The 13,519-nt window shown below is 34.6% G+C and overlaps 1 protein-coding gene across 1 annotated transcript; it reads right to left on the bottom strand.

Annotated features, from left to right (window-relative positions):
- On the bottom strand, positions 1,177-10,952 carry LOC109244014 (squalene synthase-like). Its single transcript, XM_019411045.1, has 14 exons — positions 10,639-10,952; positions 4,666-4,708; positions 4,474-4,563; positions 4,164-4,239; positions 3,671-3,740; positions 3,249-3,392; positions 3,046-3,150; positions 2,785-2,931; positions 2,604-2,679; positions 2,307-2,395; positions 1,875-1,960; positions 1,750-1,777; positions 1,589-1,658; positions 1,177-1,428 (listed from the first exon to the last, which is right to left on the bottom strand). The coding sequence occupies exons 1-13, from the start codon at positions 10,831-10,833 to the stop codon at positions 1,596-1,598; spliced, it is 1,212 nt and encodes a 403-aa protein (XP_019266590.1). The 5' UTR covers positions 10,834-10,952; the 3' UTR covers positions 1,177-1,428; positions 1,589-1,595.

Below are 13,519 nucleotides of genomic sequence, written 5' to 3'. Positions count from 1 at the left end.
ACACAAGTGCTCCAATCTCTAGTATATTATGCTGGAACTTTCCGCATGTTGGAGTTCCAACATAATATGCTGGAAGTTCATACACAGGTGCACCGATCTCCAGTATATTATGCTGGAACTTTTCATGTTGCAGCAAAATAGTGGCTATTTTTCAATGACTTTGCAAACGCTGGCTATTTTTTAATGACAGACGAAAATTGGCTAGCCAGTACTATTTAACCCTGTAAGGGCGGAGGGAGAGTATTAGCTGGCGGTTCGGATCACCTAGCTCCAATCCTAAACTACGCAATCGCGAAGAACAACTGGGGCATCAGAAATCAACAAAAACCAACAATGAAATCATCCTCCGAAGTGATCCAAAATTATCTTGAAACTTACCCGAGCTCCTCGAGACCCCGTCCGAACATACCAACAAGTCAACACATAATATGCACCTACTTGAGGCCTCAAATCACACATTTCAACATCAAAACCATGAATCGCACATCAAATCGAGCTTAATGAATTAATTTGCTTTCTACTTTCAAAACTCGTGCCGAATCATATCAAATCAACTTGGAATAACCTCAAATTTTGCATAAAAATTTCAAATGACATAACGAACTTATTCCAATTCCAGGAACCACAATCCAAACTTGATAACATCGAAGTCAACTCCCAGTCAAACCTATAAACTTCCCAAACCTTCAAATTGCCAACTTTCGCCAAATAAAGCCAAAACCTTCTAGAAATATCCAAATGCAAATCGGGTCATACGCCAAGATCCAAATTCACCATGGACCTAACGAAATCATCAAAGCTCCGATCCGATGTCAAATACATAAAAGTCGAACTTGGTCAACTCTTCTAACATTAAGCTTCCTAGTTAAGAATCATTTTTCTAAAACCAATCCCGAACCATTTGAAAACCAAAACCAGCGATACACGCAAAGTTATAACATATCATATGAAGCTACTCACGATCTCAAACCACCGAACGGAATGCAAATGCTCAAAACGACTGGTCGGATCGTTACACATATTTTGTATAATCTTTTTTTTAGTTGTAGATAAATTGTAGATTTTGACTGGATTTGTATATATTTTGTATAAAAACTTTAGTTACTTTCTGTAATTGGAAAACTTAGATAAACCGGATAAATAAGTTTAATATACGAAAAAGCCCCCAACAAAAAGTTAGTAATAACTCATGCTAATTGGATTGTGATCCACTTCCAACTCAACTTGAACGGATTAAATTTTGGATAAATTAGATGAAGACATGTTTATTGAGTTATCATGACCGGTATAAATTTGTTCCAACCTAATCGACACCATAATATTTCATCCCTACCATGCACAAAGATTTAACAAATTGGTGCCTTGTTTGAGAAGACCTCATAGTAGTAAAGTCCTAGAGCCCAAGTCACTGCAAAGATGGCATCAAAGCTGCAACCAAAAACATAAGACAGGTAAAACTAACATTCAGATTTGAACCACATGAGAGTGGCATGCATGCATGCATGCATGCATCAAAATCAAAATACGAAAAAACTTTTATGCAATTCTTCATTTGGTCAAATAAAATAGTCATTCGCCCAATCCGTACCAAGGGTCTAGGGTCTTTTTGCAGACAGGTAAGCAAGAAGAATAGCCACGACGACCAAAAAGACAATAATCTGCACAAAGTATTCAAGAAATTAAAAAATTTCAATAGCAGAAAGATGAGTTAGTCATCAAAGTGTACAAAATTATCAGCAGAAAACTTACCAAAGTTGGTATGTAATTAGGCTTGTTCCTGATAAGATAAAGTTTTTCTAGTGGTTAGATAGATGAAGCAGACCAAAATTCCAGGAAAAAAAACCATAATAAACAACTAAATATAATTGGAAAACCTTTTAGTCAAGGTTCCAGAGCAAGTTTTCATGATTGATTCAATCCGCTTCAAAGTATTTGTTGCATTTGGATCGTTATTGTCAACCTGAAAAAGCAATTATCTCACATCCAGTAGCGGATTCAGGATTCAAACTTAATGGGTTCAATTTTGTACTGAACTAATTATACCATTAAAATTATGGATACAAATCCAATATTTTGTTGAGATTTTAATAGATTTTTAGACACACACATATATATACACTCTGTGTCGAAAGTTATCGATTCAGATGAATCCACATGTATTGAACTGAATGTGACAGGTACACAAAATTTGAGGAACTTAATGCGAAAAGCTAGGGCATCCCTGACAATAGTTATTGAACTTTTAGAATGATCAAGTTAAAGATAGGAATCAAAGCTAGCTCAGAGAATAAATATAAGCATCATACCTTGGATTTCAGTATAGAAGAAAAATGGAAAAAAGCACCATATACGTCTTCCATTGTCTTGGTCTGGTCAAAAACCTTGGCACTGAGACCTACATTGAAGAAACCACATGATAACTTGATGATGTTGAGAGAATTCTGAATATTAATTTTATGGACAAAACTTTATAAGAAGATCGAACACGTCAAAAATTGGCCAAATTTACTAGGGGCTAGATAAGTCATCAGAACAGTAAATGTGAGCGATTTGGAGTGAAAAATTTATCAGCAAGTTACATGTTGAGAAATCATATACCATACCTCGTCTCATTTTTACAACACCTCTGAAGACTTCAACGTTGTTGTAGCACATCGTCAATGTTCCGATAGCCATGATCTGTAAAAGATAAGAAACTAACAGATAGCAAGAAGGAGAGGATAAATCTAAACAGTACAATGGAACATACAAGCATAAAAATCAGGAAAAACCTTCAGTACGTACCTGTGGTATAGCACAGGATCGAAAGATAGCTGGATCACGTAATGTGGATAGGCAAACCAGACAGTCTTCTGCATGTGATAATGCATTAGTGACCATGTCATTGAGACATTGTACTGCCTTGACCGAGTTCTCTTCGAACTTCAAGTCCTGAGACACATATCGAAAAAGATGCCAATTGCAAAACAGTGAACCTCAAAATGACACAAATGTTTATCTGCTTAACTGTAAGATGATCAAGATAGCACAGGAAGAAGACAAAACCTCAAGTTTGTTAACATATTTACTCCAAATTTGACGAGGCCAATACATACGACACTTGGGTACTTCATTTATGTCCTCCAAATAATCTCTAATGATATTTGTTTTCTGAAATAAATATGTTACTGTTAATTCCCTAAAACAACAACATTACGATCGAGGATGCCCATGGTGGCACCTAGTCCAGCTAAGGTTAAGGTTAATACCTGAAGAAATAAGCCCACAGCATTGGGAAGAGAATCTGGAGCTAAATCTTCTTTACCAGAGGCATGGAAAAGTTTTGACAAGCCTAATCCTGCAAGCCCAGCTACATAATGACAATATTCCTCGTAATCGTCAATTGTTTCAATCTGCATGGCAAAATTAGTTGTATTAAAAATCCAAGGAGATAGAGGGATCATTGAAGCATTCAGAAAATCGTAAAATGTTCGAAAGTGTATCTTGCACTGGGCACATTCTAGTTATCGATTACTAAAGGTTGAAGTCAGAGTTTGATGTCAGCCTTGATACATAAAAGATGATTTATAATAGAAAATGAAGATGTATTTTTGTTGTGGCCAATAGTACTTATTATTATTGACAAGCGATTTCTCTCAGAAATGTTGCTAAGATTCTGTAGGTGACATACCTCCTTGCTTACGAATTTAGCCATTCCTTCACCCATCCTCATAGTAATATCTTCAATCACCTGCTGATAACTATAAAATTACATGAATATAATGTCTCATTCCAAAGTATTCACATGCATTGGCATCACAATAGTACCTGATCCTTAAAGCATGTAAACTGATCAAATATACACTTGGTCGAGTGTCTTCCAGAAAGAAGGCTAAAACTGTAGCTGAAGTACACTTGACATTCCTATAGATCTGTATTATATCGTAGTATACTGTGCCAAACGCACATTCTCCTAAACAAAGCTTTTGTATATCTACAGACTACAATTAAGAGCAGAGTTCATGAAGTCTTTAGGCTCATAGTAGCAAGATGATTAATATGCAACCTTTTCATGAAAATATTCTTATGATCAGAACTCTGTTAGATGGCTCATGCCACAATTCCACCACAATTTTATAAGTTTTCTATTGTTTAGTGTAATGTACTGCGACAGAAGAACTCACTTTCTTCCAAGTTCCAAAAAAGCCGTCGAAACATGATGGAACTGGTCCATGAGATCCTTGTAGGCATCTGTACCACCTAACAAACAAAAAGCGGGATTTCTCAACCGGAAATGGAACTGGTCCATGAGATCCTTTGGGTTCAATCCAAATGGAAAACCAAAAAACAACTAGCCAAAGAAGAAGAAAAAAGCACTTTGATTTTGAAGCATTTCGACAATCATAAACGAGCAGCTTTTATCAAAGTAGAAAAGTTAACAATGTTGAGTAAAAAAAGAAGAAATGGGAAGAAAGAGAAATTTAGACGACTCACATGAAAAATGCCATTCATGATCATATATGTGTCGATGAAAAGCTATCAGAATAGGTACTTTAACCTCTGTGGCTATGCTGGTATCATCCTCTGTTCAAAAGAACAACAAATAACTTATGCATAACAAAAGTGAGGTAATTCCAGTTGAAATGTTCAAAAAATAAAAATATTGCAAGCAGTGGTTTTACACACCAACAGTGTCAAGGGCTCGAAGAACCAAATAGAATACACATACCTGAAAAGTGAACATTACAAGGCAATTACAAGAAGTGAAGATAATATTATTTTACAAGAAAACTTAGCTTATAAATATAAGGATGAGGATTCACAAACACAAGCTAAACTGGGAACGATCCAAGAATCGCTATAGTAAACAACAGCAGAGCAATACTACGGGAAATTAAGCTACCTACACGTCCAATCCCATTTTAACTAACTCCCGCATAATGTCAAACTATTCTAGCCAGGATCCCAAATTAATATAGTCATTGAGTCTTCTTATCTGTTGTTTCCTTCATATGTTACTGGGGATAAGTCAACATTTTTCTCCAAGACAGCTTGAACCTCGTCACTTCGAAGTTCGAAGCATGTGTTGTTCAACCATATCATGAGAGTTGCTACCAAGAAGATATCTCATCATGTTTGGAGGTTCACAATCATATAAGGTTTGAAAAGATGTCAAGAGAATTGCAGATGCTCATAAAAAATTGCTGAAGATTTGATAAGCAAGAACCGAAGATGAGCAACGGCTAGTAAAAGAACCAAGAATGAAGACCCAAAAACTAGCTCACGGGGGAAGGACCGTCAACACCATATGAAGAGATTATAATCCATTCTCTCAACCAATGTGGGACTTGGCACTCCCCAACACGCCTAATACCAGACAACTAGAGTGTGGATAACGTAAGAAGGGGGCTCAACATTGAGAAATACATCAACATGGACCATAGGTCTAGCTCTGATACCATGTGAAGGAATTTTTAACTCGACCCTAAAACATAGCTCATGAGGGAATGATTGACCAAGACTGCATAAAGAGATGACAACTCATTCCTCAATTAATGCGGGACTTGACAGTCTATCCATTCCATTTCAAAAGCTCATTACTCTAAATCATGTTGTTTAAAATTCTTTGAGCATTTTACTTATTAGCAATCTGCCCTACCTTGTCAGACCATCTCCTACCCTGCGCCAATTGATAAATGATGAAAAGTGCATATTTTTGAGTATATTTGCATATTAATTCTTGTGTGTGTCGCGGGAGATTACATGATTTTCGAAGTGAAATATACTCATTATGTGTTTCTTATGTGTAGGAACGAGTTTGGATGATAAATGATCAAAAGATGACAATTCGACAAAAAAAGAAGAAATTAAAGGAGTGGGAGCTCGTCTACTCTCGTGCGTGGCACGAAGTCGGACGCGAAAAAGGAGAAAAATTAAGGCACAAAACAGCGAAGTGAAGCAAAGGCACGGAGCGCTTCGCGAAATGGAAGAATTTCAAAAGCTGCATCCGCGTCAAAGTCCGCGTCTAGACGCGAAGGCAGACGCGGATTCCAGCTCTCCCATCCGAAGTTGGATTGAAGAATTCCGCCCCTCATCAACCCTAAGTCATATAAATACATCCTAAAACACCACTTTGGAGAGAGGGACACTACTTTAGGGTTAGACAACACCCTTGGAGGCAAGAACACGCTAGGAGCAAGGCGGGGAATTCTTCTACGAGTTTTTCCTTCCTCTTCCTATTTTTCATTGTTGGTTATGACTTTTAGTATTGTAGTTTTACATGCTATTATGAATAGCTAATTTGTTATCTAGGGTTTTGATGGAACCTTTTGTAGGATACATTCTTGTTATTTTTATATAATTGAGCCGTAGTATTTTCTCTATTTGTTCAACTACGTGTTTGTTGTAGTTAATTGACAGGATCCTCAATTAGCTGTGCCTATTTAGTGTGCATAACTCGGGAGAGAGTGTATATTTAGGTAGTTGTTGAACAACACCACTCCCAAAGTATAAGAGGGATCTATAACTACGGGTTTAAAGGTGGGATTAGGGATAACGAAGCCTTGGGTGCAATCTAAAGTGAGCTGTAATAAACAAAGCCAGCTAGCGTAACTCGGGAGAGTGCGTCTAGTAAATTGTGGTAATTACTCGGGAGAGAGTTACGGCAGTCAGAGCGCTCATGATCGGTAGAGAATACTTAGGCGAATTTATAGAAAACGTAGCGGGAAGGATTCCGACAATTGGGGAAATCATAACTCTAGACCTCCTTAATCTTGAATCCAATCCTTATCCTTGTTAATTGATAGTTTTACGGCTTTCTAGATTTGTTAGTTAATTAGATAAAAATAAAATTATAATCTTTATAATTAGAAAATTGTTTGGATTTGTGTTTCTTAGCGATAATGAACAACTATAGCTAAGCCTTAGTTCTCTGTGGGATTCGACTCCAGACTTGTAAACCGGATTATATTTGCAACGACCGCTTAGTCCTTTTTATAAGGCATAGTTGGGCGTGATCACCAATGTTTACGTCAAATGTTATTTTGGTGTTAGATTTGGTGTTTCGATTCTCCAACTCAACACCATTTCTTACACCATTTTGAAGTGTGAATAGTGTTACACCAATAATTTGGTGTAACACTATTCATCACTATTTTATTGTTATTTTTTATAACACTTTTAGTTTAGCATATTATAAATTTTGTACTTACTTGTACTTTTTATGTAATATTTTTATTACATTAATTTTACATCTTAATTTTGGTGTATAATTTTTATAAATTAATTTTCGTATATATATATATATATATATATATATATATATATATATATTATTTTTATATATAATTGTAAGTTAATTTTATTATAAGTTATAATAGTATAAAAAAATCTAACTATGACAAATAAAAAGTGCAAATATAAAATGTAATATTTTGTTAATAAATAATACAATTTTCATTAAATAACATAATAAATATTTAATATATATAGTGGCAACTGACATAGATTAAAATTGAAAATACATTAATAACATAATAGGATGAGAAAATTACAACAATAATTTAGTACTTTGGTAGGTTGCTTCAAGATCCACCAATATCATTAAAATATTGAGTGTATGTGGCAGAGTATTGTTGTGGTTGTGGCTGTTGAAATTGTTAAATGCAATTAAAGCTCATGATACGTACTTCGAACGACGCGCTGATGCGCTGGGCAGATTTGGATTATCTACTTTACAAAAAATTACAACTGTGTTTAGAATTTTGGCATACGGTTTGCCAACAGATGCCACTGAAGAATATGTGAAAATTGAAGAGTCAATTGCAATTGAAAGCCTGAAGAGATTTTGTCAAGCTATCGTAGAGGTATTTGGCGAGTAGTATTTGAGATCACCAACAACTAGCGATGTTGCAAGGCTTCTTCTCATCGGTGAGCAACATGGTTTTCCAGGAATTCTAGGTAGTCTAGATTGCATGCATTGGAGATGAAAAAATTGTCCAACAGCATGCTGGACAATATGCAGGTAGCAGTGGATCCCTAACAATTATTCTTGAAGTTGTAGCTGATTTTGACCTTTGGATATGGCATGCATATTTTGGTATGCCCGCTCCAATAATGACATTAATATTTTAGACTCATCACATTTGTTTTTCAATCTTGCTAAAGGTATTGCTCCTCCCGTTCATTAATTAATGGGTTGGGTTTGGTTGGGGTTGGGTTGATTAATGGGGTAATAAGTTAACCGGGGTTGGGTTTGGGTTAATCGACATAACCCAGGTTAAAATAGTGTGAGGCATGGGTTAATTCAGACAAATGAGGATATTACACGTGGAAATTTTGGGGTTTAAAAAAATTAAAAAAATAGAATTTTGTGCCATTAGTTCATTAATGGCATATGTGAGCATTATGTGTAACGGCAATGACATGGAGTGAGCATTTTTTTAACGCATAAGTCTTTTCTGAAAGTTGAATGGCATTTTTAGGCCTTTTCCAAACCCAACCCAACCTATTCCAAATACCTTTGTTTGTGGTGACCTTGTTGGAAACCGCTCGTTTGTGGTGATTGAAGAGTCAAAACCACGCGTTCGTGGGCATGTGTAAAATTACTCGTTGCTTGTCCTCGGGTGAAACCACGCGTTTTTGGTTAAAATATCGTCATTAATGAATATTGAATCAAAAGGCTGTATACCTATACCATGAAAAGACAATGTAAATTTTAATTACTATTTACTAGATAAAAATGTACGTGTTCCTTCGGGAATATCTGATAAAGAAATCGATTCTATGTTTGTCTTATGATAGTAATAAATAAAACAATAAGATAGTTAAATTAATGAACTCCAAAAATTTCACAAATTAAATTACGTACAGTAACATATAAGATGTCTTTTAAAAAAAACAATAAGTTGTATTAAATAAAAAGTTTAACTCTACTTGTCAGCCTAGCATCATAATAGCTGACAATACATTTTATTACAAATACTCCCTCCGTTCACTTTTACTTTGCATGTATACTAAAAATAAATTTTATTTTTACTTTTCGCTTTACGTATATCAGGAGAAGACAATTTTTTTTTCCCTATTATTCCTATAGTATTTATTACTCATTTCAAATCATTTTCTCAAATCCAATAAAATATGCATCAATTAATATGAAAACCATGATGAATTATGCACTTCATTTATTATATTTCTTAAGGGGCGTGAAAATTGAAAGGAGAGAGTAGTAATCTTTTTTATCAAAAGGAATACAGTTGTCCAAAGTGTTGTTCAAATACCGAATCCATGAATTTTAAAACTCCGTTCAATTTATACGACCATATATTGAGTATACACGGTGCTAGAAATTAAATGTTAAAATTGATTCTAATATTTTATTTTTGAAAGTGAAACATATTAAGTACTACTTATAATTTTAAAAAGAGTGTATTGGATAAAGGTGGCAAGTCAAATATACCGTCACATAAGCTGATACGGGGGTACATATATATATATATATATATATATATATATATATATATATATATATATATATATATATATANTATATATATTTCTTTTTCTATTTTGGTATGAAGATATGAGCAGAGCTTAAACAAAGAAAGTGAAAATTTATATTGTTCACACCAACTTTGTTTGCGATTGAGACGTAGTTGTTGTAGTTTGCTATTCTATAAAAGCAACACCAAATAAAATATGCACAATTTAATGAGCTTATATTTTGTAAAAATTGTACAAACTAAGTATATAAAAATTAAATACTAGTGGTATAGTTTAGGTATAAGCTAGCAGCCTAGTGATAATGGAGTAGCTGGCATTACATTATTGCAAATAAATCATTTTAGTCAAAGCACATACAGTTACGTATTAGACTTGAGGAGAACATGTAGGCCACTTGCATTATACATGGCAGAGAAAGGAGACAAGTCACCATTGATACACGTTCAATTCCTTGGAAATACGCAAATTATATTTATAAAATATAAAAAAGAACGAATTTGATTTACACGCAACATACTGAATTTAAGAGAAAAAGAAAAACTTTTAGGATTAGTTGTTTTAAACATATCATAAAAGTTTTGTGTCTATAAAAATACTCCTATAATATTAAGGACATAACAAAAACTTTAAAATTAAATTATATTCAAATATATAAATATGTTATTTGAAGGGGAGTCTTGGCATAACTGATAAAGTTGCTGCCATATGATAAGGAGGTCACAGGTTCGAGCTGTGGAAACAGTCTTTCACAGAAATGTAGGGTAAGGCTGCGTACCATAGACACTTATGGTTCGGCACTTCACCGGACCCCAAACATAGCGGGAGCTTATATTTAAATATAATGAGTAAACTTGCTGCCATGTGACCAGGAGGTCACGGGTTCGAGCCGTGAAAACAGCCTCTTACAAAAATACAGGATAAGGCTGCGTATAATAGACCCTTATAATTCGACCCTTCACAGGATCCCACACATAGGGGAGCTTAATGCACCGAACTGTCCTTTTCATATAAATATTTTATTTTTGTTGGAACAAAGCTTCATTCTACAGCCATAAGTTAAGATGTGGCTAAAGTCTGTGGAGATGGTAGCATATATTACACTAAAATTTAAAGTCAACAAAAAAAGAAAGAAAACAGAGAGAAGGTAAGAAAACTTACAGCGTCTCGAAGCTCAAGGGGAAGCTGTTGAATGACGAGAGAGAAGCTGCGAGAGATGTTGCGGAGCATGAGATAGCAAAATCTCCAGTTTGGCTTTGAAGGAATTTGTTTTTCTGCTAATTTTGCTGTTACCAACAGCTTCATCAATGGGTATATCTCATTTGGATGTCTCACAATATCTCCTATTATCCCCATGATCACTAGTGTTTAGCACCCTGTGGAAGTGGAATATTTATAATGCTGAGAAATAGTGTCGGTGAAGGTGGAAGTTGATATTTGAATACTTAATAATTTATGGCAGTGGATGGAAGGTGGAAATTGACTTTCAATCAACTTGTTGAACGCATGTTTTATAGAAGAAGATTTAACCAAATAGCCGCCCATCTAATTTTCTAAATTAAAAATAGTGGGCGGATATATAATATATGTAACATTCATGTATAATATGTATATAATTGCATATAATTAATATATAATTTATGTATACGGTTAGAAAAAGTAAAAGGTGAATCTAACCCGTGTAATAATTCCTTTATAAAGACTATTTGTGAGGGCTTTGTTTATCGGGCTAGCTGGATGATCTTTTTACCTTATTGCACTAATATCACTAAATTATTTTTTTATAACGAAAATATATTTTTCTTTACCAAGAGAAAGCATATATATAATTTAGTACCACAAAAGGTTCTTTGGTGGGTGATGAAGAAAAAAAAAATTCGTGTTAAATATATAAATATCATAAATAACATGTATGAAGAAGTTATCACTAGCGTGAAAACAATAGTAGGATATACAAAATCCATAACAGTGTGTTTACACCAGAGTTCTGCATTGAATTCCTACTTATTTATCTTGGTTATGGATGAGCTAACTAAATACTAGATGAGGTTCCATGGTGTATATATGTTATTTGCTTATGATATTGTGGTAGTGGCGAAACTAGTAAGGGTAAAACTTGATCTATAGAGAAACACCTTAGAGAGTAAGGGTTTTAAGATAAATAGAAGTAAGACTGAGTACATAAACTACAAGTCTATGCTCATTATATCAAGAGAATGAAACGATAGATGAAGATGTTACTCAATGGATTAAAATATGATGATTAAAATGGAGAAGTACTACCAGGGTATTATGTGACAAAAGGATGCTTACCAAGGTGAAAGGTAAATTCTGTAGAACAACTATAAGATCGGCTATGTTATATGAAAATGAATTTCAATATATCCACAAGATGAGTGTTGCAGAATGCGAATACTAAGATGGATGGGTAGTCACATAATATTAGATAAGATTAAAAATGCCCACACTCACCAGAAGGTGCAAGTAGTACACATTGAGGATAAAATGAGAAAATGTCGCTTGAGATGGTTTGGTCATGTCCTGCGTCGACCTACAGATGCACTGGTCCATAGGTATGAAACTATGATGAGTGACGGTGTTAAAAGCGGACGGGTTAGACCTAAAATCACATGGAAGAAGTTAGCTCGAAAGACCTTCAAATTGATGAAATCAATATAGACTTAGCAAAAGATAAGGTATAATAAAGAGAAAAATCTATATATGTGATACCTACTAGCTGGGAACAGTTTTAGACTTGGTTGTTATTATTATTATTATTATTATTATTATAATTATATATTTATCTTTTTTTCTTGCTTTATTTTATTTTGGTAATGATGATGATATGAGTTGAACTAAATGAAAGAGTGAAGATTCATATCGCTGATCCGAACTTGTTTGGGATTGAGATGTAGTTATTGTTGTTGTTGTTTATATGCTCAAACAAAGTTGAATGGCCTTTTGGTTACAACAAAAGTTGCTTAGCCGTTTTAGTACTTTAGGAAAATTCGAGTGATTTATTTATTACAAAAAATAGCTTAATGGCTTTTTGCGATATGGTTAGGTTCCATTTGTATACTTTGTGGAATATGGCATATCTTAACCAAACCCTTCGCATAGGATCGGCGCGCACTTGTATGGTCTGGAAAAGCTTACTTATCTTATGGTTTAGGGACTTTATCCGTATTTATTTTATTGCTTGTAGTTTTGTATGGTTCAATAATATCACTTATCCTAGTGAATTTTACGGACCTACTGCACCAGAAGCTTCTCAAGATCAATCATTTACTTTTCTAGTTAGAGACCAATGTCCTGAGCTAACTTGGGACCGCTCAAGGACCTACTAGTTTAGGTAAATATCTAATGCGTTCCCCAACCGAAAAAGTTATTTTTAGATGAGAAACTATGTATTTTTGGGATCTGCGTACTCCATGCTTAGAGCCTCTAAGGGGTCCAAATGGGTTAGACTTGAGTAGGTTGCAAAAGGACATACGACCTTGGCAGGAATGACATTCCGCAGAATATATGACTCGTGCTCCTTTAGGTTCTTTAAATTTTGTGGGTGGTGTATCTACCGAGATCAATGCAATCAATTATGTCTCTCCTAGAAGTTGGTTAGTTACCTCTCATTTTGTTCTAGAATTCTTCTTCTTCGTAGGTTAGTTGTGGTACGCGAGAAGGGTTCGTGCACCTGTAACAGGATTTGAAAAAGGAATTGATCGTGACTTTGAACATGTTCTTTCCATGACCCCTCTTAATTGAGATGAGACAGGAGATCCAATGCTTGAATAAAGTAAAAATCCCTTTGATTCTATTATACATCTTGAAATCAGCCTAAGTGTTCCTTTTTTTTCTAACTCATTTTATCTAATTTATATCTAATCTATTATTCTGGCTTGGTTAGATGTGATAGAGAACCATTCCTATTTCTTTCGAATAGCAGGTTGGAAAAAACCACTAAAGAAAAAAAATCTATTCAATTAACAAAAAAGGAGAGAGAGAGAGAGGGGGAGGGAGAGAGAGAGAGAGAGAGAGAGAGGGG

The sequence above is a fragment of the Nicotiana attenuata genome, chromosome 2, assembly GCF_001879085.1.
Source record: "Nicotiana attenuata strain UT chromosome 2, NIATTr2, whole genome shotgun sequence".
NCBI classification, from domain to species: domain Eukaryota; kingdom Viridiplantae; phylum Streptophyta; class Magnoliopsida; order Solanales; family Solanaceae; genus Nicotiana; species Nicotiana attenuata.
Note: the sequence above shows the minus strand (reverse complement) of the source record. Positions and strands in the feature narration are given on the sequence as shown.